The 27,987-nt window shown below is 41.0% G+C and overlaps 3 protein-coding genes across 9 annotated transcripts in view; 1 reads left to right on the forward strand and 2 right to left on the reverse strand.

The window, feature by feature from the left end:
• Positions 1 to 13,692, reverse strand: part of mark4b (MAP/microtubule affinity-regulating kinase 4b) — a 55,992-nt gene extending 42,300 nt beyond the window's left edge. For all 5 annotated transcript variants that reach the window (XM_084351223.1, XM_084351222.1, XM_084351225.1 and 2 more), the window contains exon 1: positions 12,591 to 13,692. In XM_084351223.1, the coding sequence (XP_084207349.1) occupies positions 12,591 to 12,638 (48 nt within the window). In that variant the 5' untranslated portion in view covers positions 12,639 to 13,692. The remainder of the gene's footprint in view (positions 1 to 12,590) is intronic.
• Positions 13,693 to 18,715: 5,023 nt separating this feature from the next.
• On the forward strand, positions 18,716 to 20,581 carry LOC311255724 (uncharacterized protein; the record flags this gene model as incomplete). Its single annotated transcript, XM_084350373.1, has 1 exon — positions 18,716 to 20,581. Exon 1 carries the CDS (start codon positions 18,773 to 18,775, stop codon positions 20,579 to 20,581), a length of 1,809 nt encoding a protein of 602 aa, XP_084206499.1. The 5' UTR covers positions 18,716 to 18,772.
• A 482-nt stretch (positions 20,582 to 21,063) lies between these two features.
• Positions 21,064 to 27,564, reverse strand: LOC311256300 (uncharacterized protein). Of its 3 annotated transcripts, none has more exons than XM_084351230.1 (8): positions 27,298 to 27,564; positions 26,323 to 26,421; positions 25,623 to 25,821; positions 25,178 to 25,248; positions 24,528 to 24,653; positions 24,033 to 24,318; positions 23,151 to 23,896; positions 21,064 to 22,700 (listed from the first exon to the last, which is right to left on the reverse strand). In XM_084351230.1, exons 1-8 carry the CDS (start codon positions 27,445 to 27,447, stop codon positions 22,434 to 22,436), a joined length of 1,944 nt encoding a protein of 647 aa, XP_084207356.1. In that variant the 5' UTR covers positions 27,448 to 27,564; the 3' UTR covers positions 21,064 to 22,433. The 3 variants fall into 3 exon arrangements, with proteins under 3 accessions (XP_084207356.1, XP_084207358.1, XP_084207357.1); XM_084351232.1 differs by lacking the exon at positions 27,298 to 27,564 and adding an exon at positions 26,869 to 26,958; XM_084351231.1 differs by lacking the exon at positions 27,298 to 27,564 and adding an exon at positions 26,814 to 26,882.
• Positions 27,565 to 27,987: the final 423 nt, after the last annotated feature.

Genomic DNA, 27,987 nt, shown 5'->3' on the forward strand with positions numbered 1-27,987 from the left:
CAAACAAGCTGCACCTTGGCCTTGCAAAATTTGAGAAATCCAACTCTTTGTGACAATGTCATGCATCTCAAATATCTTTGTTAAAGTCATTATGAAGATTTAAAAAACAAATGTCTTTAACTGCACCATCTGCATTTGATGTACCTTGCGATTGTGATAAAAGAAATAAATATCCATACAGTATATCAAAATGTTTTTTTCAATTATAAGGTGTGGAAGATTAGAAGAAAAGGATATTTTATTCATTGTGAAGCAAAATAACCTTGAGATGTCAGGCTTTTATCCCTATTGCCAGTATGACCGATTATAATAATAAGAGTGATTTCACAGCGGAAGTTCAAGTTTATTTGTGGTGATAAATTCATTTTGGGCATATCCATCTGCATCAACTTACGATGGCTTACTGTCGCCAGGCTGGCTCCTGTCACTGACACAGTCAATAGGTCGTTTATTCCTCTAAATTCCTGTGTGACTGATAAGAATGACAGCTTGACGTCATTTCAACAACAATGCTCTGAGCGTGATTGTCAGATGGTTGTGCATGACACAAAAAACAATTAAACTGTCAACAACAGCAGCGTTATCATCGTTACATCACATCTTTAAAAGGCATGAATGTACATGTTGATGTGTAAAAAACTTTGTGACAGCGCTTTTTTATCAAGTGTCAACTTCAGCTGAAAGATGATGCACTTCTAACACAGCTTAGAGATTCTCAAACCTGTTCAAAACCTTACAGATACAAAAGAAGAGAAAGGATTAAACCAAGATTGCTTTTTAAACTTCACTTAAGTTGCTGCGGATCATATACAAAGACATATTGTACTGTATATGTAGTATAGCGTACTGTGCATTATACAAACACTTGCCAGTTTATTAGGTATACCTAGCTAAAACTAATGCAGTCTAATACAAATAAATGTGTATCCCATCACCCCCTCAACAAGCTAGTTAGGAATGCCGAGTTGAGCTGGTCTCTCTGTGGACAGCCATTCATTCATCCATTTATCATTAATTATCTCTGCCAATGAGATAACATGACACACTTCACAAGTGTTTGTTTTTTATTTAAACCCACAGTAACAAAAACTATCTTGTAATCAACAACAGTAAAATTGTGAATTTCTGCCTCTAAACTTTGAACTCCAGCCAGACAGTGGCATGACATGTCTGCAGGGTGTTGATCAAGATCATGTGTGAGCCAAACAGATACAAATCACATCTGTGCTTCCTTTGATATTTAAACCAGTAAAAATGGGTCAGATATTTTTTTCTTCAAAATAAGAGCCCCTAACAGAAGTTTCAGCCATGTTTGTCTTTCTTGTTTCGACAATGACCAAAGGAGGGAGGCTGCAGATTTCATGGTTTAAAAAATTAGATGAAAGGCCAGCTGTTAACGTTTTCCCTTTCCTGTATATGTGAACTAAGAAAGGTTACACACCATGAGACGGATCACAGAGATATCATGAGTTAGAGCTGCAACTCATGAGAAGGAACTCTTGATTTTTACATCCTCCTTAGTATAAAAGAGTAAGTGTTATGCGGTGGCATGCATGTTTGCATGTCTGTCATTCCATCAACTGTTCTACAGTACAGCAGCTACCTCCTATCTGTGCTTGCGTGTGTAGGCTGAACAACAAATGCATGTGAATAGACGAATGGAAACTCATGAATCTTGTGATACAAGTTCTTCTGCTCTGAATGTGCCTAATTTATCCTAACACGACCCCTCTCATCTTTCGCACTACAAATGATTTTACACAAAAACTCACAAAAATCTTCATTTAACAGTTTGAAAAACATCTGTCACCTATGCTTGGTTTTTGTTTCTTTACCATAAGAAGAAAAAAAAAATCAAGCTACAAGAATATTTATTTACTTGTTATAAATGTAAGAACATTTGCTTATTCTGTTACTGGACACATGAATAAATGTATTTCTTCCTTGCTCTGGTTTTAAGTGAAACTGGAGGAGTGCTGAAGGGAGGAGAGACAACAGCAACGTCAAGACTCGCAGCATGACGAACACAAACAAGTTTCCATACAATGGACCACGCCCTGCGGGAGGTGTCCTGCTGCTGCAGCCTGGATGGACTGTAGGTCTGGATGTGTGTGAGGGTTTGTGTGCCTGTGGGGTAGTATTTCGTAAAGACAGGATGTGTGACGTTGGTCCCTAGCAGAGGAATGGCGTAACCTTGAACCATCCTCACAAACACACACACACACACACACACACACACACACACAGTGCCAGTCCAATTTCCTCTTCCTCTCTCGAGCTGCTGTGGCTCTCGGCCTTGTGGCCTTAGACTGGTGTTTCCTGACACACACCTCGTTTATCACACTCCACAGCAGACACAATGTCTCCACAATACCAGAACCCAACAACACATAAGAGATAAATAAAAAAGGAGGAGTCATCCTAGTGACTCATTTGACGAAATTACAAAACACATTACTTTGATGTCATGAGCTCAACACACGTCTGTACGGCTCCTTCCCGTCTGTGGTAACAAACTGTACTTTGCACTGTCTTATCAAATAAAAAAACAAAAACAAACATTTTGAACTTTCTGAACTGGAGGATGTGGTCAATGATATCTAGCCAAGGAGGTCAGGAGATTAAATTTATCATCATGGACCAGAGCAGTACTTAAAGCATATTTAAAGGTCTATTTTTGGTGCAAATGATGTCATATGGGGAGGCACATTGCTCAAGCAAAAGAGATCCAAACTAAAAAGCAACATGTACTTGCTTTATCTAAACTACTGACAACAACTGGAAAAAGTTGAAGGGGAGAGGAGAGGAAAGTCTTACACCACCATGGCTCTATACCGAGTGTTGTTGTACACCTACTGTACATATCAGTCAATAATTTCATCTTTTTTAAGACTCTTCTTATACTGTCAGAAATGACAAAGAAAAGTAGTAAATCCCTACATTTAAGAAGCTGGAACCAGCAAATGTTGGACATTTTTGTTTAAAAAAATAGTTGGCAACAAATTTTCTTGCAATAAATCGACTAATCGTTGTAGCTCTAATCTTTTCAACCACAGTCTGTCTCAGGGCACCCCCCCCCTCTCAGGTTGCTCACTACTGTCATCTACTAAAAATGCTATAAAAATATATCATATATATGAGAGAGAGCCAGTACACAATCAACACATTTGCTTTGTGAACAGATCTTTCTTTTCTCTCTCTCCTAAATCTTTAAATGTATCACAAACTCAGCATCCTTGTATGAACTTCTCACATCTCATCATCCATCAGGACTATGTGTCAAGACCAGCAGGAAGTTGCATGAACTTAACCTGCGTCACTTCCTGTCCTGGAAACTGAGATGTCACTGCGATGACAGCAGACATGTCACATGTTGCAATGCAACACTCAGGGTGCATTTCCTGGCAGGCCTGACAAGGAAGAGGGAGCTGCCAGAAAAACATGTCAGTGACCGTGACAGACAGGCTGTCTTGATACTCTGGAGCGGGTTGAGGCTCCATCAGCTGCTCAAGTCGTACTTTTCACTTAATGGTTATGTGATCTGGATTTTTCATGTGATATGGAAATTTCTCATGACTATTTTTGTGGCACTTTCTGCTGTACTAGAAAACAACGCAGAGAGTGGCAGGATATGTGGGAGCGAAGAACATGATGAATAGAAGAAAGTTCCCTGGATCAAAATCCCCTTGATTTTTAGAATAATTAATGGTTAAAAGACAGAACTGACTTTCTATTAGAGGGAGTGAAAATTACATACGGTCCCACAAGCCAAAATCAAATGATTTTACACTGTGAGGAATAAAGACAAGCTTCAATCCACATTTTTCAAACAATGTAAATGGCCAATAATTAAAGAAAACATCACTAACATTTCTTCTTTTCTAATTACTGATGTAACTTCTGTTTTTTATTTCAGAACATTTCTGGACGATTTCAGCAACACAGCAGCTGATGGACATTCTTCAGCTTCTGCCAGACACATTCATTTTCAGACCAATAACCGTTAGTCAGTCTGTGAGTCAGACTAGTTTGGCTCTAAGGCTTCTCTCTAACATGTCCTGTATGTTTCCCCAGGGCAGGCAGAACTGTGTTGTTCTTTCTGTTCCATGTACCAAATACCATGAGAGTAGCAAACAAACATTACAAAAAAAAAATCACTTTTCAGGAATTTCCCTCAGAGCAATCATTTGATTCCCTCAGTACACTGGGGTGGTTTGCATTTTTGAAATGTTATCAAGGCTTCAGATTGGGTTTCAGGGCCCTCAGGTCAGAAAACTTTAACTCAGGTCAGAGTAGACATTACATAGACTTTCTTAATAACGGAGGGGAGGAGTTTTTGTGGCTCAGCTTCATTTATTCTTTTCTATACCTCTTTTGGCTTTTGTAATGTCAAATATTTGTTTATTTTATTATTATTTTTTTAATAGTACCCAGTAGTACAGTTGTATTGGGCAATGTGAACCTGCTAATTAGATAATCAGAACCTTATTATTTAAAAAAGGCACACCAGATGGCAATCACGCACAGAGAGAATCTGATGAAGCAACATGCAAAACACATAGTTCCCTTCTTGTTGTTATCAATGCAAATTTTAATAAAGTAGTGTCAATCCTAGTGTCCTGGTGTGCGATGGAATATTTTTTTTAATCTACTGTGGTTTTTTAAGAGTTAATATATCATTACAACTTGTAAACTTAGACTTAAATGACCCTGTGGACTGGCAGGATATTCAGCATCGTATTTAAAGATTAACTTGTCTTTTATTTAAGTGGTAACACACAACAAGATGTCCTTAAAAATAATAAATGAATGGATGCCAACCTTATTTTCACCATGATGCCACCTTTGTCGAGTATACTACCCTCAGTGAACAGTGAAAAATCATGGAGTGGACTAAACAAGAACGTCATGATTTTCTTAACTACTTTCAGCAAACACGGTGAACAACATCTAAATATTATTGCCAACATGCGCCAGACATTGTGGGTTAAAGGCGGCCTTCCTCCTCCAGTCTGACATTATCTGGCTCCAGTATGCAAAGTGTAACTGGATTCCTCAGTCTGGACAGTTCAGGACACACACACACTCACACACTCTTTCTGCTCGCCTCGGGAGATCTGCCACATTACTCAGCATATCATTCATTGCAGGGCTGTGATCATCAGACCAGGCTGAGTGTGGGTCAGATTTATTCTGTTTGGATCAACAGCAGCAGCGGATTAAAGAGCTGAGTCACTCCTTGGCCAGACTTCGGTTTCTCTCTCTGTCTCTACACGGACTGATTCTTCTCTCTGTAATGATCCGTTTCCTGAATGCTGTGTCACTGCAGCCTCAGATACATTTTTTAAAAAGTCTCCACAAATGCAAACAGAGACAAGATTTTCCTCACACACAACTATAATCCGGATTTCCATTACAACTTGAGTTTTATTTTTGTAGTTCAGGCCATCATTTCTATTGGTAATGATAACATTGTACTCGGATGAAGATGAGACGTAGGAACACAGCACCAAACCTAAAATGAAGACTGACGGGGCGAGAAACATGCAATCAGATGACCAGACAGTTGGGCGTCCACAGTTTAGCCGTTATATCTTAAGTACTTTACTTGTACTGAAAATATTGAAAGTGAGTGTTCCCAAAATTCATCATTTCTCAAAATTAAATCGTTTGTCTCTAAAATGTCAAAAAATTGTGAAAAATGCTCATTATAATTTCCCAGAGGCCAAAGTAGCATCTTCAAAATGCTTATTTTGTCCAACCAACAGCTCAGAACCAAAGTTTCATCCATTCCACCCAAGTTTGCTTAATCGCCCAATTTTCTTCTGACTGACTAATCAATTAATCGACTAATCGTTGCAGCTCTACTCACTGCACAGGTAAACTGTGAACCTGCAAACATGGAAAGTACAGTGGGTCAAAGCTGAACCAAACTGCCAAATTCCACGTTTTGCTAACAGGCTGGTTTCTTAAAACCTGTACAATTGTCTAACTGCTTGTGTTCTTCACCCCGTTGGATTTATTTTTAGCAACGTCTCTGATGAATACCATTTTCAGCATTGTTACTGGAAGGAATGGTGGCCAAAACTACAACAATACATTCGTTTAAAACCATAATTCCCCTTCAAAGATGCTACATCACTTCTAAACAATACTGAATCATGGGTCAAGACAGCTAGTAGCCACAGACAAATGCCAATGGTTCTTACTAGTGCTTGTTTTTACACTTCTGGATTTTTACTCCAACTCTTGTTGCTCACTTTCTCTCTTTATCATCTCTGTCTGATGTGTTCAAAAACTTTGAGTGAAATCCTCTTAGTCATTTCACATTTCACTGCATAATGTGTTCAGCAGCTGCCAACCACTCCCTTCTTTAACCTTCTCCAAGCTCACAGTCTTTGTTTCTGCCACTTCACTCAGACTCAAAATCACAAGGTTTGCACAACCTCTCACCATGATTATTTGGCTTCCTCATGCCCAAAGCAATTTTCCTGAAAAAGTCAAGCTACGGGGGGTGTCGATAAGCAGACACCTGACCTGCGTGGTAATATCTGCTAAATGAAAAGTAATGGTTGGTTGACAGATACAGATTAGTGGAGATCATGTGACTGTTCAAAAACATAAATGTTAGATATTATATGTGAATTTTCCCATTGTGGGATAAATAAAGACAATCTTAATCTTAAAATGAATGTTGTGCCTTTATGAAAAAACAAACAAAACTGATGTTCTTTAAGACTACAGTCCGTCTGCTACAGGAAACTATCAAGAAACCACAATAAGATGAAGTCATGACGAAGCAGTCCACAGCACCTACAACGTACCACTATCTCTCTGCCAGTAGATTTTTCATAAAAGCAAAAATGTCTGAAATGTCCAACCCTAAAGGAAAACTCAAATGCCAGCATTGTGAAAACTGCCCCATCACAGCCACAATTAGAGGACTCTCCGTTGTTGCAGAGCTCCTGTCTGCAGCGGCTAATGGACAAAAACAGTGACTGCTGTTTCTGATGCGACATTTCCTCTGGTTAACAAGAACATTACGACACACGCAGATAGATCACATGATACTATCTTTATCACATACAGCTGAGAGTAAACAACATGAAACATGAAGTACAAGTAAACCACAACGAACCAGTTATCAGGCAGTAGCTTTTAAAAAGAAGAAGAAAAAACCCCTGATGAAATGTATGTAGGTATCATATGGATTTATAACTGTTATCTATGCATCTGGAATGCAAAACAAGTGGGTGGCATGCAAGGAAAGAAGTTGTGTGGAACTGCACACACAGGGTTTAAAAGTTCACCTTAAAACTTGTGAAAATAACCGACGTCGGCGTTAAAATGAAAATAACATATACTCATCCAACAGAGAACACAATATTTTTTTCTTTATCTCGCAAAATCTTTATCTGACTACAGACCTAGTAGAGCTTCATGGAGCTGCAGAACAAGATACTGACACAAGACTTGCACACAGACACACTCAAGAGGACAGGAAGAGCAGATAATGTATCCGCATGGGTTAAACTGCAGCAGCTCAGGCCTCAGGAGAGACACAGTAAGCTGACACCTGAGAGGCCGACAGCAGAAGAGCCCCATTACACAATGAATACAACAGACTGACTGTGTGCTCCGACTGTGAGCGTCTGAGGGTCCTTTATGCTCGTCTGCCAGTTTGTTTTTGTAATTGCGTGTATCTGTGCGATAATATGTTTGTCTGCAGGGGTTTGTGTGTGTGTGTGTGTTTGGCAGTTAACGGGGGCTCTGTGAACAGTGTCATTCTTCACACGGTAGCCTGATCTCCAGAAAACGCCACCTGTTCAGCACCAGTCTCAACTACAATTACATAATAGCTGGCAGGAAAACAATTTGTGCTGACAGAAAGCCATGGCAGTTACATTTGCATTATATGCCAACATAGTTTTATTAATATGTTTACCTACCATATCTTTAGATTTGGACTGCATCAGATACTGGCTTCCTTTCTTTTGAACCTCCTTGATTTTCATTTTAACATTTGGCTGCTTGTTTAACAGCCAGGTGAAACTGGATTGCAAAATGACTTACAGTATTTTAGACACACAGACACACCTATATTGAACTGCTTATAGAAGACTGGCTAGGTTTTGAGATACATTATGTAAGATCAGCCATTGTAGCATGTAATCTGCCTTATCCATAGAAGAAGAAAAGGAATGACTGTGCGGTTGCTGGCAGAGTGAGACCTCCAACTGTCTTTGTCAACGTCAGGTGCATTTCTTTCCATTTACCTGCCAGTAAATAGTTGATAGCATTAAGCAATTCGGTGGTTGCCATAAAAGGTATCGAAGTTCAGTACACAGTCCAAGTTAAATGACAACTCAAACATTGAACATATACATTTCACTACAGTCAGTTCTCTATACAAACTGTCCTCTCGTGAACAGCAGTGTTTTTTAACATTTGCAACAATAGTAATGAATATTATTTGGAATAAATACAGCACTTCTGTAAGTACTGAGCGTGATCAGTGAAAGCACGGACAAATGAGTGCCAACTCATCTACACACTCCAAGGAGAAAGACGCCACAGTGGACAGAGCCACTTGGAAAGTGCAATAAAAAAAACACAAGCAAAGAATAATAATCTGAGTAAGGAAAGTCTGTCTGACTGTCTGCTAAATCTCTTAAGCTCTTTTCCCAGCACTGCCCTGCTTTACATTCATACTTTCACAGCTGATTCAGCTCAGCACTACAACAGCTTGCCACCGCTGCTGGTCACCGCAGCCACTGGGAGCACGGTGACTTGCTCATGGGCACCAGGGTAGTAACTGTTAAGGCTAACAGTTGGTAACACAATCAGCTCTCTCTCTCTCTCAGGGATTTAAGCCGGAAATTTCCCTGTAACTGGCCCACTTCTCTGACCTTTGTGCTACTGTTGCATCCGTAACTCAAACCACATTTCAGTTTTGTAAGCTGGCGAGGGTACAAAACAGCACACGTCAGTGAGGCATTGTGGCCAATATAGGTCATCTAATATCAACCTGCCTAATTTTATACCGATCATACGAGGTTCAGTTGGCTGCAGTGGACCAGATGATTAAAACCCTGGAGCTGTTTATGACTGAGCCTGGTGTGTTTCTAGGTAAAACGAATGCCATCGGGGGCATCAGAGGTGGGTGCCAGCTTTTGGGTAACAAGTCAGGACAGCAAGCTCATGAATCTTTTGCTTGTATGGAGAACACAAAAGCCCTGCTCTGCCCTGCGGTGGCATATAGAAAGACGTGAGCTTTTTTGTAAGAACACAAAGCTGTACATGTGCGCACAAGCACTCACGCACACCTACTGTAGGACTTCCTTTTCTCTCACACATGAATAAAACCTCCATGACATGCCCCAAGCAAAATGGTTTGTCCATTCCCACAGTGCAACAACAAAAAGCACAGACCTACATGCATACCTGATCGTTATTCTTGCAAGGACCTTCACTGACTGTATTCTTACTCTAAACTGAGAGCTACTACTGCTAACTGTACCTCAACTGGAGCCTACTGTTACAAGCCTAAACCAAAGTGCTAAGCAATGACAAAATGCCCTCACCTAAAAAGGAGACAAACTATTGGCTTGTTGGATCAAGTTCATATCAGTTGTGAACATCTTATTTACATTATAGCTTATCAGAGTGCATATAAAGTCCGAGTGCACACAACAACAAAATGTCATAACAGAATATATCACAATATTAGGGCCAGTGTTGATAACTTATCCAAAGAGTCTGTATTGGTTATTTGTCCCAGTCGTTGAGGGCAAGTGGAGGGTTTTGGAGGACCCCCTGTGGTTACCATGGTGAGGTTGCTAACAAGAGTGGCTTGTGACTGAGCGAGCACAGCAATCATTCTGTTGTCCAGCTCACAGCGAAAGAGTTTGTTGCCTCCACTGCTTTTTCAAAAAGATTCCTTCCCTGCCAGCTTGGTCATTACATATGTTTTTGTTTTGCTTTTACAATGTAACAATAAAATATAATATAATAATAAACGCGTATCTAAATACGACCAGTTTTGTTCTGTGAAGAGTGAAGTTAGTTAAGACAACAGAACAGACGACTATTCCGACAAGCGTTTACATGATTGGTAACTAACATGATTATTCAGAGAATAAGAGAGAAGCGTTGCAAAATTCATCCACACAAAATAAAAAAAACAAAAACAAAACAGAGCTGCATCAAGCATTTTATGGTCACAATTATTGGTTTACTGCTGTGCTTTGTTCAGGAGAAACTGTTTATCACTCTTGCACACTAAACAGGACAATGGAGCCACCAATGACACCCTCTATTATGTGAAATCTACTAAAAATAATCTGAAGCCTCCTCATACGTAAATAGATACTGTGACATTTTTAGGTAACTGGAAAGTGAGTTTCCTGTGGTCAAGACTCAGCATTTATTCCGATTAGCACTGGAATAAAAGGCTTGATCCAAATGCAACATTGCTTTGTGGAGTCTGCCTGACAAACTGTCTAAACCGTCCACAGCAGGTTCATATAAAAAGATCAAATACCTCCTGGATTCTGCCACCTCTAAAAGTGTTTCTGGGTGCTGGTGGCAAGGGCTACCAGAAATAAACACCTAACTGTAAAAATCCACAGTGAGTCAGGAGCATGGTCAAGATCACACAGCAGGTTAGTGAGGAAAGGTGGCAGCTTTTTTCCAGAGGGTACAGCCAGCACGTAAGGAACAGTTCACCCAAAAATGAAAATTCAGTCATTTATTACTGACTGTGATGCTGATGGAAAGATGGGAGAACATTGGCAGTCCACAAATTATTTCTAGAGCTTTACAGCAAAACTTTGCAGCATTCTCCTAAACAACTGAAGTAGCTGGAGACTTGTTTAAAAACGTAAAAAAAAACCTAAAAATAACATAAATTGGCCCTAAACAGCTCGTCCAATGCAATCCAAGTCTCCAAATGCCCAGATATCCCAAATGAATTTGAAAATACGTTATTTACACCCTTTCTTAAGCCCTAATCTTCACTGTAGCTGCAAAGCAAAAGCATTAGTGCACTCCTCGCCTGAAGTGGGTGCAGGAGCTCGAATGCATGTCAAAAGGTGTAAATGTCTTTAAATGTAAATGGTTTACGCTGGACTTGTTTTATGCAGCCATTTTCTGTTTTGATCTCTTAAGTTTAAAAACAAGTCTCCAGCTACTTCAGTCGTTCAGGAGATTGCTGCAATGCTGTTTTACTGTGAAGCTCCAGAAATGTTTCATGGTCTATGAAAAATCACCTGACTTGGAGGTGAGAAGATAAAGACTGAATTTTCATTTTTGGGTGAACTGTTCCTTTAAAATGTATACAGTAAGTGCCACTGAGCACAGCTATCTAATCTTTATGTACCTTATGGACATTCAAAACTTACAGCCTGGTTACAGTGTCCCACCCAAAATATGTCATATGTAAATTCAACATTATGGGAAAAGGTCTGTGTGAAAGCCCACAAAAGCAGCTAACTGTGAATCAGCATTACTGCTGGCTGTCATTTATATCACATGAGACACTGGCGCAATATCCGAAAACCAGAGTAGAGTAGTTACGAAATATCCTTTAAAAAAATAGGGTGGAAGTAGTCTGTATTTTGTCAGCTGTTGGCTGATGCTGCCATAGGAAGTGACTCATTGTAAGGCCTTTACATCAAAAGGAGTGAGTGATGTTTCAGGCTGCTAGGTCGGGGTAAGCTAGGTGCCCTTGAGATAAAGGTGGGGATCCTCAGTACAGCTGCACTACTGGCGTCAATGTCTGGTGAAGGGATATTAAAGAGAAGCTTGTATCCTTACAAGAACCTTTACAAAGAAATGTAAAATGATTCAGAAACCCATTTATCTCAAAGCCTGGTCTCCCAAAAACCCAGACGTTGCCACAGACAGAGAAAAACATGGGCAGGACAGACCTGGCTAGCCTGACACAGCAGATTTGTGCTGCCCACTGAGCTGCCTTTCACACAGTTTCATTAAAGGGGAAACTCGACAGACAAACCAGGGTGGAGAGGGGGGCAGAGAAGGTGAAAATCTGGAAATAAGGTGATGGAGGAGAGAAAAGGCAGGGATGGGTGCAGGGCAAGCTGGGTGTGGAAGGGCCTGGTGGCCTTGCATCAGATGCATTAATTATTGATCAGCTGGGAGAAGACAAACATGCGCACTGGAGACACCGGTGGGTGAAGGAGGTGGAGGTGAGAGTCTAGGAAGATTTTTAGGTAGTTTATTGATTACATCTGTGCATTTTGCATCTGTGTAATCAATGCAACACACACGACTCCCCACCCAAACCTCCCCCACCCCTCATCTCTCTCCCCAATGCTCTCCATCTCTATCCTGACCAGCCTGTGTGTCCAATTGCAACCCGTCCCAAATGAGCTTGGGGAGATTAGCGCGTCTGTGTCGCCCTGCTTGATTGCAGCTGCTCTTTGCACATGGCAGACTAATCTCAGGGCCTGAGGTTAGAGGGGGTTATTATTATAATTTTCTTCAAAAGCACAATAAACCCTAATGGTAACCTATTCCTACTGCTGAAGGTGACAAACAGACACCCTGTGTTTTAATTATCTACTTACATGGTCCGGGTTCCGCTCGTTCCCAGGCAGTGCCGTGCGTAAAGACATTTTCGTCCCTGAGTGCCGTCCAAGAGAGAAGAAAGAAGTGGGCTGTGGGTTTGTGTTCACACTGGGTTAAAAAAAACACCCAAGATTAGCTTGGTTGTCAGTCACACCAGGCTCGGTGTATCAGGGGGAAAAAAACAGCCTCACTTCTCATACAATCCTCATTGTCACAGTCCGTGAAGGCAGCACAGATCACCAAGACAGTGATCCAGCTTAAATTGATACGTTTAAAAACAAAAACTGGTTAGCTACATCCACCTCATGGCTGCCTGGGACCAAAACAGCCTCATCTGAAGGGGAAAAAAACAGTCCAGACTGACCGATACCCCCCTCCCCACTTCACTTTCCCCCGATCCTTCTTCCAGACGCTATCGTACCATTTCGGTTGACACCGGCTGGGTCGCTAATAAAACAATCCCGGTGGCCACTGCTTTACTTTCAGCTGCATCGTCTTCTGGTAAGAAATGAAGGAAAGCACAAACATTGAGGCAACTAAGCCGGGTTAAAAAGAGAAAACACCGCCGTGGTGTGTGTGTGTGTCCCTGCGACCACCGCGAGTTGAGAAAAAGGGGGGAGTTTCTGTTTCCCTGTTAGCTAGCTAATGTGATTTTTCTGGGTGACAAACGGCAGAAAAGGTGGCTCCCACGAAGAAACGGTCACGGAAGCAGAAGCAGGAACCATCTGACACCATCAGAGACGGACAGAGCGAAGCCTCGGGGTTGAAACCGATGGCAAACTGCGGTTGAATTAAAGAAAGCGGCGGATGTGCAGCCTCCTAGTCGGTCTCCGGTCCTTCCTCCCAGTCAAGTCCGCCCTTAGCTCCTCTCACTCGGTCTGGTTGAAGTGCTTTCGCGCTGAATGAAAAGTAGCCGGCGTCAGACGAGCAGCGGAGGGATACGAAGGAAAAATGTCTCCGGCGTGTCGGAAACATTTGTTTTCTGAGAAGAAGACGACAGAAAACGGGATTCCTCCTCCTCCTCCTCCCGAAAAACACAGTGACAAGAGAAAAGAGGGAGGCAGAGGGACGTCAGCGGTCATAACAGGCAGGGCTGCTGCTGCGTCGGGGCCGCGCACGCGCACACTCACACGCCTTTCTCGCCCCTCTCGCGCGTGCTGCCTTCAGGTACTCCTCATGAAATCAGTCATCGGATTTTCAGAAGACGTAACTCACGTTTGCTTGTGATTTAAAGTCGCGACTAACTGAAGGATGACTTGTTTTTACTTAGTTTTATACACACATAAATATAGAAAAATAATTATTTTATCTTTGTGAGATAATATCTTACATTTCATCTCATGGAAAACAACACAGCATGTCTGTCTCCTAAAATGTTATCGCCTCCTGGTGGTTAAAATTAATTTATTTCAAGAAAGAAAATTGTTTTTCTTGGCTTAAATCCCTAAATTTAATAAAATTGTACACAAAAATTGTCTAAGTACTTATGAAACCATTTCCCCTGAAACCTCCAACTGATTGTATTGGTCTACATGTTGACTGTACCTCTGAGCTTTTTGTTTATTGCTTTGCACCAATTTACCAAGGCAAATCTCTTGTATTTGAAAACCAACCAGGTACTACACCTGATCAACAAGTGTGTTTCATTTCAATTCTCATCCAAATATGACTGACACATTTTTTTTATCTTTCTTTGGCCAAAATTTAGAGAACAACCGCTCTTTTATTCTTCTTCTCCAATACACCACAGTCACGTATCTCTGTGTGTCTAGGGGCAAAACCCAAAGAAAGCACTGTGAAGAAGAGAGAAAGCGAAGAAACGGGATACAGGAACAGGACAGTGTTACTTTAGGGGCCACACATATTCTAAACTGGGGATGTCGATATAAACTGTCTTTGGTCACAGAATTTAGCACAATGAGGTGAATTCATGGCCAATAAAGAAAGGCCAGACTAAACCACTAACTCTTGTTTGCCGTCATTAGCTATTAAGACTTTGAATAATACACAAACCAAGTAAATCTAATACTGAAAGTGTTTAATCCCTCTAAAACTCTAAAAAAAAAAGAAAAAAAAAAAAAGTGAAACCCTGCATTAAATACAACACTTTATATTTCTCTTTTGGTGCTTTTCTCTTCTCTTTTCTCTCTCTCTCTTTACTTATATCATGTCTCCTTTATTTGTCAATTTGAAAAAGATTCAAGATGCTCTTCATATATGCTGATATTTGCACCCAGACAAGTTGAGCTCTCAAATAAATAAATATATATATATTTTTTTTTACTTAAAAAAAAATATATATATATAAAAGAAAACACAATTTTTCCAACAGCAGCAAAACACACCATCCCTTACCCAACCTTCTCCCAATGTTCTTAAAAGCACAATCACTCCATTCATTCAGACATGCGGTAGTGTGTGTGTCTGTAAGTGTGTGTGTGTGTGTGTGTGTGTGTGTGTGTGTGTGTGTGTGTGTGAGAGGGAGAGAGAGATTATGCTACCAGAAGTTCGTAGGGACCTCCTACCAGGAAATCTGCCTTTGCTTCAGCTCTGTTTGTTGACTTCTGGATTACAATTAAGCCTATTAAAGAAAATTCAACCAATACTTATTCACAACTTAGAAGAGTAATTAAACAGCAGGCCTAATTAACACGGTTCTAAGCACCAACAGTACAACTGTATTTATCTCTTATTTAGCTCCACCTTTTTTTCATTTCAACGTTGCAAGTCAGATGTTGAAAAAATAAAAACGTCAGAAAAAGAGATATATCAATTTCCAGCACTGTTACACAGCAACCCTAGATGGCAAGGTGACTTAGTAGTCAATTAAACTGTCACGCAGCCTGGTATATGAGGGCTCCACTCCCCATATCAGAAAGGAGCATATCTCCCCCTCATCTGAAACACATATTTTTTTTATCACTATCAATTCTGAGGTTATGAACATGTAGTCTAGTGTAGTGTAGTGTAGTGATTTCTGTATTAAAGTTATTGTTATAGCCGGTCGCCGGGTCAGATTCCAACTTATCTGGTTTGGCCACATCACAAAATTTAAACTGTTTTTCACGTTCATTCGAGTGCTGAGGATGAATCGAGTCTCACAGCCTGAGGAAAGAAGCTGCTCTGTAGTCTGGTGGTACACAAGCATCATCTTTTGTCCGCAGGGGGCACCACAATCAACAACAACAAAAAAAGTTCCCTGTAGTAGCTTTAATCAGCTTGTTCACAATATAGAGAAAATCGGGAAGAGAGACAAAGACATGTAAAGACTGATGCAGAATTAAAAGCCAAGAGATTTTGGAAACCCAGTAATGCCTACTTTCTAAAGCATAGACAAAGTATACACATGTATATTTAAGCCACAAAGTGATTCAGAATCAAGTGAACTGCTCTGTAACGGGAAGGTGTGGTGTAATTTTTGAATTTCTATATACTCTGTCCAACAAAGGTAAAGGTAAAGTATCATTGTTAAAGAAGTTGACGCCCTGAAGTATTATCATTAATGACATTTAGGGATCTTTTTTTCTCGACATGAAACATAGATGTAACTCTTGACTTATGACCATTACAATGCTTTAAAGTGAATTGTTTGTCTTTTACAAAGCAGCTTTGTTTGAGTTACTGTGTTTCAAGAATGAGATGCACACAGATGCCACCATTATATTATCTCACATTTACTACCCACTATGGTATAGAAGGTAAAAAAGGAAAAAAAACATCCTTATAAACTTAAAACTCCTTAAAACTCATTAATATCAAATTTGAATTGAGTATTAAGGATCCTTAAAAGGATGAAAGGCAGAGGGAATCACATCCTTGAGTACTTGGATTCATGTCTGAAACAAGTCTTACCTGGACTGATCTGGACCTGTTGGAGCGAACCCAGGGCCTCATCGTCGCCTTGCACCCCTACTTCCTTGTTATGAATGAGACCTTCAGTGACCTGAAGCCCTGCAGATTAAGAGGCCAATGCTGGAACAAGAAGATTCACTGTCATCCCTCTGCACAGACGCAGAGAAAGAAAGAGGTTTACCAGGAAAGCAGAGTGCTGCTGCTGCTGCTGCTGCTGCTGCTGCTGCCGCTGAAACAGCGATAGAATCGATGCTGGAAAGAACAACCAGAGCAGCGGTCCATATTTCCACGGATTACAGAGGCTGTTCTGAACACTGTGTTATAGAGTGCACCGACATCATGGCATCACTGTCCGGTCAGCTGTGCATAAACCAATTAGAGGAAAAAAACACTGGATGTGGAATCATCAATACACCTAATGGGCTATGGAAAGGGGAGGTGAGTCTGCTTCAGTTGTTATCTGCTGCATTTGAGAGAGTGTGTGTGTGTGTGTGTGTACCACAGCTAGTGATTATTGCAGCTCTGAGCACGTCAGCAGGGATTGATCTGGCCTGTTGCCCATGCTGACCCTAAAGCCATCAACACACAAACAAACACATACTTGTGTACTTTGACACTTGTGCGTGTGCGCACCTCCATTGACTTTCTTGTGTGTAACCATCACAGCTGCATGCTTGACCTCGCCCTCACACAAACCTTTAGCTACTTCTAACTTTAAAATCTTTAAATCTTAAAAACCTTGGAGGGCGAGAGGAAGAGACACACTCACTTTCCAAAATGCTTTCAAGGTCTAGAACAGAAGTAGTCCACACAAGGATAAAAGTGCAACAGCAGGCACACAGAGTCATTTTACTATACATTTGAAAGCGCTAAACCATAATCCTAAACTTGCTGGACTGGTCCAGGTCTCAACTCTGACTTTATTAAAATGTAATTTCCATCTTTTTAAATCATGCAAAGCTTAAATGGATCTATTCAGCTTTAGGTTCAAACTCTCTCATTTAGCTTTCTATATAATCATACATGCTTTTAGACGTTTTAGGCCTAATTAAAAATCGATGCATCAATTCTATCAAGTTTTATTGATTTATGAAATTTTCCTGCTTCCTCTGAATATTTCTCTAAGATAAATAAAATCAGCCATGCAGTTATGCTTTTGTCAGACATGCAGACTTACTGTAAAACCACATTGGTTGGCAGTCTGCTGGTGTCATTTCATAACCACACCTTCCTCTGCGACAAATAAACACAACTTACAGAGCAGCTTGTATAGTCGAGTAAGACAGTCTACAGTCTCAGCTTTTAGCAAAAACACCCTGCAGCAAAACACAACTTCAGCACTTCCTTCTCATCAGCGGTAAGTTTTGATTTAAGCGCAAATACAATCGCCCAACAATGCACTTGAAAACGTTTGAAAATGTTTTCCTGAATAGACAATTGTACAATACTTTTGAGTAAAAATACAAAACAATACAAAAAAACTTTTCGAGAACAAGTTATTATCAATATTGTATTCTTAAAATGTTTACATTTCCTTCAGGTATATAAAGTTTATTTCTCTTTAACTAATATGAGGCCTTCACAAGTCAGAATTATGATTGTTCAAGGAATACAACATGCAAAATGAAGAAAATAAAATCTATTCAGAATACATTAGTACAAACACTTAAGAGAATACATCTGGATAAAAAGAAGAAAACATTAGTTTTAATGAGAAATTGAAACCCTTTTAACTCGCCTTTTTGACTCAATTCTCTTTTAGATCTTCTGCTTGACAACCAAAGCAAACTTGAAAATAATATTACAATATTGTCCTCCATGCTCCATGTCTGTTTTCAGCGATAGCCAACCATGCTGGCAGTCTTAACTCTGGCCTCTTTGAGCCACTTGGTGTGGGCGTCTAACCTCTGCCCCCCAACCTGCCAATGTCTCCACAAACTGACAGCTGTTGTGTGCCAGGGAGAACTGGATCAGATACCTGAGCTGCCCAACAGCACAGAGAAGCTGTATGTCGCATACAACAAGATACAGGAAATACCCCTGCGTGGGCTGGAGCAGCTGCAGGTAGGAAACTCACACAGCCTAAAACTGCATTTTGTGTGTGATGCTTTTGAAAATGATGCAGCACTGTGGTTGCCTGTTGGTTAGAGACTCAAGCAGCGGGAAATTCCCAGGTTAAATTTTCCAATAATACAAATTTTTTTTCTTTGAAATTTCTAAAGAATTATTCAAATCAGACTTCTTTCCTTCCTGGATCTTCTGTCAGGTTCTGGACCTGACCACGAATCAGCTGAATGACTTCCTGTCCCTCAACGCAGTTTGGCCCAATATGACGAGGCTCTCTAAGCTCTTCCTACGTGACAATGGCCTGATGTTTCTTCACCCTGGTCAGTTCCAAAACGGCCCTGCTCTCACCTTACTGGACCTGAGTGAGAACAAGATCAAATTCCTACCAATTGGATTCCTCCGTGGATTAGCTAACCTGGCAACACTGACTGTAAACTTTAACCAGATTCAAATGTTAAAAGTTGGTGCATTGGAAGGAGCCTCTTCCCTTGCTGAGCTCCACCTTAGCCATAACAATATAACAAAGATAGAGGAAGACGTGTTCAAGAACTCATCTGTGTTGAAGAAACTTGTTCTGTCTAGAAACAGAATCACAAGTTTGGATGACGGCAGCTTAAGAGGAGCGACAGCTCTCCAACACCTTGACCTGAGTGGAAATATGCTGGTCACTGCTCCAGCTGAGGCACTGAGGGACGTAAACAAGCTGACACACCTGAATCTACAGGAGAACAGCCTCACCAGCCTTCCAGAGGATTGCTTCTCCTCACTGAGTCTGTTAGTTTATCTAGACTTGAGCCAAAACAAGCTGACTACTCTGTCCGAGGGATCCCTGAGAGGTCTGACCATGCTAAGCGAGCTGGGCCTCAGTCTCAACCTCATCGACTCTCTTCCCCCAAAAGTCTTCCATGACCTCAGAAACCTTGAGTTACTTGATTTGTACAGGAACAGACTGACAGCTCTTTCTCCAGATGTATTCAGTAACTTGAACAACTTGACTGAGTTGCAGCTGGACAGCAATCAGATCTCTGACATAGAAGTTGGGGTATTTGATTCATTATCCAGACTCAACGAGCTACATCTGTCGAACAACCGCATCCCGAAGCTCCACCCTGATCTGCTTGACAAGCTCAAGTCACTAGAGAACCTCTACTTGGAGCACAACATTCTGAGACACCTTCCCAAAGGCATTTTCCACAAGATGAGGGACCTCAAGGAAATACACCTCCATGACAACCACATCAGGTTCCTAAATGACCCGGTCTTTCATGGTTTGGTGAGACTGAATTCCCTGAAGCTCTCTCGCAACCAAATCTCCTCTCTACACCCAGACCAGTTCAGAGACCTTGTCGGTTTAAAAGAGTTAGAACTAGATGAAAACCACATCGATAACCTTCCCACAAGCCTGCTCAGGAATCTAAGACATCTTACAACACTGGATCTGGACAAGAACCGTATCTCAGATCTGACTCCTGATCACTTTGCAGGGTTGACCCGCCTTAAAGAGCTTAAGTTGAGCTCCAATCGGCTGCATGACATCCCTTTCAACACCTTCAATCCCCTTCACAACCTCCGCAGGCTTCTGCTGAAGAACAACAGCTTTGACAATTTACATTCTCAGCTCTTTGCCGGACTTTCAAAGCTAAGAGAACTCAATCTGGATGGAAACAAGCTGAATCGCTTGCAGCCTGATGTGTTTCAAGGACTTACAAACCTCCAGAAATTGAGTTTGAAGTCCAACCAGCTCAGAACAGTGGAGAATGGGACTTTTGAGTTCTTCAGAAACCTTAGTGCTATCTGTCTGTCAGGTAATTTGTGGGACTGCACCTGTAAACGTATAGTTTACATCAGCAGCTGGGTCAACACACACAGGGAGAAGCTCAGAGACCAGCCAGTCTGCTTCTCCTCCTCTTTGTCTCAGGATACACCACTTTCACAGGCAGCTCTGTCTCCAATGTTGTTAAGAGATCATTGCATTACAAGTGCTACAAGTGGCCCATCACCCTCATTTCCTCTAGAAATGCTGAATCTGCTTTTTCTCATAGTAGTCAGCACACTGGGACATCCTCTTTAATGGTTGGGGCCTCTTTAATCATGTTTCCTGTCTTTGCTTTTCAAGTATTTGCACCCCAATCTGGGTACTGTAAGCTTGTATATCTATAGATGCATGTAAAAATAGTGTCAATAACATTCATTCAGGGAAAATCCAGACTGGAATATTGTGACCCTTCAAAAGAGCAAGATAGATTTGTATTAGGAGGATTCTTGCAAAAGTGCAAAATAAGTCATCATCATTGACAATAACATTTTGGGATAAGGGAGCACAAACAATTAGTAATAATTACACAGAGACTAAGAGCCTCACTTTGAGGCTGTGATGGTCGAGCATGTGTTCATAAAAACTGCGAAAAAGCTAACTTGACAACAACAAACATGTTTATGAATTATTGAGTGTGTTTGTGTGTGCAGGATACCAGTCAAAAATGAGAACTTTTAAGCTCATTAAGCTTCTTCGAATGCACTTTGAATACAATAAAAGAAAAAAAATTAACATGATTTAATTTTCAGTGTTTATAGTTTGACTCACAGTCACAAAGTTGAGATATAACAATCATACACTCCACAGGAAAAGTTACAGATGAAACATTCTGACAAAATAACTGTTTCAGTATTATAAGAACACATCGGCTTTAATTAAACACACAAGGCAACAGTTGCATTTCATTTATCTACTGGAGATCATGAGCTATGAAACTATGTTTGGAGAAACAAAAGCAGAAAAGCACTCTTCAAGTTGGTTAAACCATTATAAATATCAATCTTACAACTTAAACAGGGTTGTTTTAAATCCTGAAAAGAGCTGCACACAGTCCAGTCATAATTTTACAGTCTTAGATTTTACAGCTTAGATGAGAAATATAATTTCATATCTTTCAGCAAAACATTGATAAATTGTAATTGTGGCTGGTAAGATTGTTTTTGATTCCTCTAGTAAAACTGGGACTCTGACAGTAATGAAAAAAGCTTGTAAACTTTTAAATCTAATTCCACATTGGCCACTGTCCCTTTAAATAAGTCTGAGTTTAGTTAAATTAGAAGCTGATTTTTAAGGAGGAATTTGTTCTTACAATTATGGTGTTAAAAAGTCTGATTGTGTTTTTGATTGTTGTTGGCTGCAAATCATGTAGCTTTATTGGACGCGATGTATTCAGTCCTTCTGTATCACAAGTTGACGGAGCCCCTGAAATTATGTGAATGGGATTTTTTATTTTTACTTGTGAGTTCAAGTCATTATCATCTTGTGCACAAAAATTCTTATTTTTTTCCCACAAGATCCATTTCTTGTTTAAACAAGACAAGCATCTTGTGCACAGGAGATATATATATATATAAAAAAAAAAGATTCACCTTTTGGGACTTGGGCTCCTTACAAGTTGAAAAAAATTAGAAAGCTCACAGTAATTTTCTTAAACTTTCAGCCAGCAAACTCTGCTTACAAATATATTCAAATAAAGAAGCCACCAATGATACCATGATGCTTTGGAAATGTGTGTTGTCAGTTATTCCCACATATAAATGTCAGATTTTGCTTTCCTATGACCATTTTTTCAATTTGGGGCGACATGTATACCTTTAAAACACACCAAATACCTTGATCTGCTCTTCTTAGCTTACTGTCGTACCAGATTCAAGCTTTCATACCTATTTCACTCAGTGCAAGTCTGTCTGGATAACAGTGTCAGGTGAATGCCCTTAACTTAAAACACAACAAGGTACTCACTTTAGCCTCACTTATGATCACCAAAACTACTTTCACTGCAAACTCTTCTTTAATTATCCAGTCACTCTTTTTATTCCTCAACAGGAACAGGAAGCTTACGCCATCCACTCTGCCACCAGGGCAGGTGTCTCATCATAGATTAGCTTCAGATGTAGAAACACTTGTGGTCCTTCAGGTTCCTCAGGTAGGAGAAGCTCTTCCCACACTTGTCGCACATGAACTGTTTCTCTCCCGTGTGTATCTGCTGGTGGGCTTTCAGACTGTTGCCCTGGTTAAAGCTGCGTCCGCAGGTGTCGCAGCTGAACGGCTTCTCCCCTGTGTGGATACGCTGGTGTCGGTTCAGATTGCCCGTGTTGCTGAAACATTTCCCACATGTGTCACAGCTGAATGGCTTCTCTCCTGTGTGGACCACCTTCAAAAAGGAAAAACTGTCAATAAAATAATTTTCAAAGTAAGACACACAATTGTAAAAGGACTTGCATTAAGATTCACACCACATGGGACCTCATGCTAGAGGGGTCCATAATGAATCCAACAGTGTTATAGGAGTGTAATGCTAATCGAGTGGACTGCTTTTCAAAATCTGGTGCCTACATTACCCACAATGCAACTTAGCCACTGAGTGACATCACTGGAAGCAGTTCATGAAATTACATGCAGCTTCCTCTGCCACACAAGGCTGGATGTTGCTACAAACTTGGGCTGCAAGTAATGATGATTTTCATTATTGATTCATGTGTTGATTATTTTCTTTAACCATTAATTGATTCTCAAATCTAATTCAAACCAGCAAATGACAGGGATAATGAAATTGCATGTTGAACCTGTCCTTCACAAAAACAGGAAATCGATTCAAACCTACCTGATGTGATTTGAGGCTGCTGTGCTGTGTAAACATACGACCACAGATGTCACAGGAGAAGGGCCTCTCCCCGCTGTGCGTCTTCAGGTGAATCTTCAGGTAACTGGATGACTTGAAGCTCTTCCCGCAGAGCCCACAGCTGTGAGGCCTGTCCACTGTGTGGTGCTGCTGATGTGACCGCAGGTCAGTGATTGAGCTGAGCTTCCGCCCGCACAGCACACACGTACACGGAATAGTCGCCGCATGCGTCTGGAGGTGTTTCCGAAGCGAGTCCACACAGGCCAACGTACTGCCGCACGCTATACAAGCCAGCGAGTTCTCACCTGAGTGAGAGGTCTTCTGATGCATCTTCAAGGCACTCTTCTGGATGAAACATTTGCCACAGGTCTCACAGCTGAAGGGACGCTCACCAGTGTGTATCCTCTGATGGCCTTTCAGAGTGTCGGCCTGGTTGAAGCTTTTACCACACGTCTCGCACCTGAATGGCTTTTCCCCTGTGTGTATGCGCAGGTGGCGCTGCAGGTTACCTTGTATTGTAAAGCTTTTGTTGCAGTACTGGCAGTTATAGGCCCGCTCTCCTGTGTGGACCATCTGATGCATTTTCAGGCCGTGAGCTCGGTAGAAACTCTTTCCACACTGTTCACAGCGAAATGGCCGGACCTCAGCGTGGAGACGCTGGTGGTTCCTCAGGAGCTGCTTCAGGGTGAAACCTTTCCCACAGACATCACAGGTGTGTGGTCGCTCACCTGTAGAAAGCAAAATGATTAATCTTTTCAGTCATTTTTCAAGCAAAACCATTTGCTCGTTCCAGCTTCTTGTGTAAGGATTTGCTGCTGTTCTTATTATGATGCGAGAAAATCTGACATAAAGCTGCGCACTCACCTGTATGAAGCAGCATGTGTGCATTGAGGCTTCGCTGGAATGAAAAGCCTCTGCCACACTGCGAGCAGTGAAAAGGCTTCTCTGCGTTCGCCCCGTGGACAGCCTGATGGGCTTTGAGCTGCAGCAGCTTGGTGAAAGTTTTCCTGCAGTGTTTGCAGCTCAGAGGCTGCTGGTTCTCACTCTGACTCTCCTTCTTTGCTCGGCCTCGATGGATCTTTGGCTTTACAGCACGTTTAGGTCTGGTGGTATAACCTGGCTCACCGTCATCTGCATCCTCTGGCTCCAGCTAATGGAAACATTTTCCAAACTGTTTAATCAATTGCTTTTACCCACCTCTTCTTTACGTAGGGGCAGTTTAAGACACATTTCTTAATCATGAAAAAACACAGACCATGTAGAGTATGTGTGTTCAATTCTTAATATAATAGAAATAAGACAAGAAGGAAATAAAAACAATTATAGAGATTATAAGGTTGAGGTATTTGGGAGATCAACCTGGTAGTCTGGGTCGTCACCATCATCCTGGCTCGGGTCATCTCTGTACTGACCAGAATCAGAGGACGCCTGGTCAGCGAGCGCCTCCAATCCTTCCTCCTTTATTATCACAGGTTGGATGCTGTCCTGAGAGGAGTGAGAATAAGGACAGATTTAAGAGTCGAAACACAGACAACACAGTGTCTAGGTGGCCAAGCAGGGCACTGTAAATAGAAAGCATAATTTTATGTACTTTCCATCTAGGTCTGTTTTTCATGGTTCAGTAAAGGACCTTTCATTTTAATAAGGGGGAAATCTCAATGCTACAGTGCACAACAGAATTGTTTGGAAAACAGTGTGCAACAGTTTGGGGAAGGCCAAGTCCTGTTTCAACCTGACATGCCCCTGTGCACAATGCCAGCTCCATAAAGAAATGATTTCCCAGTTTGGTCTGAATAGCCTGCACAGTCCTGGTCTCAACACCTTTGGGATAAACTTGAAGTAGTTTACCAAAAAAACTTAAAAACAACTTAAATCTCATTAGGTATTGTAGTTGGTGAGATTTCTTTAGAAATCCAACCTAGTAAGAAAACAGGAAGTGGGAATGAGAGGACAGTGTGAAACTCAACAAGGACGGCAGATCATTTGCAAAAGACAAAACGGGATGTTACCTCATAAGTTCTGCCTTTCCAAAGATGAATTATAGGTGATCTCTTCACTCCAGCATCACCACTGGCCCCAACTGTAAACATTTAAAAAGCTGTTAGTATTTTTCTGGAAATGTTTGTTTCATATAACTTAAAAGAATACAATATTTGACTCCAAAATGTATTGGAAGTATGAAGTAGCATGAAATACTCAAGTAACTCCAAGTACCTCAAAACTGTTCCTAAGTACAGAGCATACGTAAATGTACTTGGGTTCATTCCAGCCCTGCATTTGCAGATTCCCTACCTCATCTTTGCCAACATATGAGAAAGTTACTTGCTATTTTTGTAACCAAAGCTTGTGTGTTAAATATCAACATGTCTCATAGTATATTATAATTGACAGAGCCCATTCTCCACTGGATGTTTGATAAAGACAAACAACACAATTAGAGGATGAACTCATCACCTCTGCGGCTCTTCCTCCCTGAGCGCTGGCTCTGGACGGTCTCTCCTTCTGCTCCACTGCTCAGAGCCCTCCTTCCCTCCTCCAGCCTGCTGCTTCCCTCCGTCTGCTCCTCCGGTCCTCCGTGGCCCTCCAGCACCAGTTTCAGCTCCATCTCTGCTGCCTCCAGTCTCCTCCTCAGGTCCTCAGTCTCTGCAGCATCCTGTGCCACCCGCAGAGACAAACAGATTTTTAAACAGGAATCATCACAAAGGCAGTGTTTTCCACTACAGTTGGATGATATGACGATACCAACAGTGAGATCATGCAAATCTGTGAAATGTCACATTGTCCAGTGGTAGTTATCCCTTTAATATCCAACATGTCTTGACCTGTTACTATTTTTTGTTTTTATTGTAATCTTTTTATCAGAAATATCACATTGTTATAATTATTGTTATAACATTACAGACACTTATTGTATTGTCAGTTTCTTTCCCTCCATTTTAATTTACTGCTTATTTGTAGCCTTGAACTTATTTTGAAGTGACAAAAAAAGTGTAAGAAAGTGAAACAGTAAAAACAAAGACTGAAGACAGCTGTTTAACCTCACCTCTGTGAATCACAGTATTAATCAGGTATCGGCCAAATAAATACAGATATAAGTAAAAATGGCTGAAACCCACATTCAAATATACAGTACCGACGCAGTGAAGGGACGTACTTCTAACTGCAGCACAGAGGAACATTCGTGGAAAAGCTGGCAGATCTTCTCCACAGCTTCTCGAGCCAGAGACGTCATGAAGACGCTGAACTGGATCACCTGATGGGAACAAACACACATCACTGTGAGGGGCAGACACACACTACACACACACTCATCATGTGTCAGAGCAAAGGGTGAACAATCTATTGGCTGTTGCAGATAATTAAGGAGAGTAATACTTGTAAAATGTAGTGAAGTGGAAGTATAAAGTAGCAGAAAATGGAAGTACCTCAAAATTGTAGACTACAGCGGAGTACTTGAGTAAAGTAATTAGTTACATTTCATCACTGATCATTTATTAGTGTGTTCTATGTTGTATTGATTATCTGACCGATCTGAAAGTAACTTGTAACTTATGTGTCAGATAATTGTAGTGTAGTGAAAAATAAATCACAGGAAGAAGTAAAAAAGTAACATACAATGGAAATACTCGAATAAAGAACAAGTACCTCAACATTGTACTTTAGTACAGCACTTGAATAACTGTGCATAGATACATCTCACCAGTGGCTATAGTCATTGATAAGTGATCGATAGATTCTGGTCCTGCAGGTGAGTGAGCGGTGATGAAACCTGTAGCTGAGCCGTCTGTAGACATACAGCAGATAGATGCGCCTGGGCCTGCAGTCCAACTCAAAATGGCGATCAAAGATGGATTCTTCTCGCTTGTTATGCCACCTTGTTCAACCAGATTTACATGTTTGATTTAATTGAGCCTGAATATACGTCCCACTCAGCAGAACAGCCCTGAATTGAGTTGTTACATGAGTTTAGTCGTTGAAAGCTATCTTAAGCAGCTAGCTAGCTCTTCTATTTCTATGATCAGCTGGTTGTTTAGACGAGGAGGGAGCATCAACACACACATCATCATCAACAACACACGAGAGGGTGTAACACACGCAGACACACAGCAGCAGCTGGACGTTAACGTACCGTGTCAGCCGAGGACCCGTGTGTGTTTTCACATGATGACACTTCTGGATCTGTTGAATCGGAGCCGCCGATAACTTTGCTAATTTCTGTGACAGTCGCGTTGACCATTATCTCCAAAATGGCGGCCACCTGCGCCTCCAAATCTGACATACTGGCGAATAAACGTGTCAGCTGTGGATGTGTTTCACTTCTGTGATAATAACATTGAACTAACAGCTTTTTGGTGCTACAATATTGTCGTTATGGTGACAAAACTCGTGCCGCTCACAACACGGATCCCAACTTCCTCTTCCCAGTTCATGTTCTTCAAAATAAAAGCACGCACTACGTTTGTTTTCTATCTTTTCTATCTTTCTCCTCAAACTGAAGGGCCATGTGGTTGTTTCAAATTAGCTTGGACATGACAGACATTGTTTGACCTCAGACAGTCTTCCTTACATGAATTAAATTAAATAAGGAAGTAGTTTTTGCGGTTCACACATTCGTAAACATCAATTTCAGGGATTTCCCAAGGGACTTTCCAGGCCCAGTTACCTCGAATTCAAGGACCGTACATGGAAAGAGAGAGAAGTTGGCATGCTTCACAAAAGCTTATAGACATCAATACGCTTCAGTTTCTATTTTTGTACAAAATAAAAAGTACTTTCAAGGACTCGTGTCTATTTATGATTATCTATCAAGGTCTTGATT

This window comes from Pagrus pagrus (assembly GCF_965226575.1).
Source record: "Pagrus pagrus genome assembly, chromosome: 4".
In the NCBI taxonomy this organism is placed as follows: Eukaryota; Metazoa; Chordata; class Actinopteri; order Spariformes; family Sparidae; genus Pagrus; species Pagrus pagrus.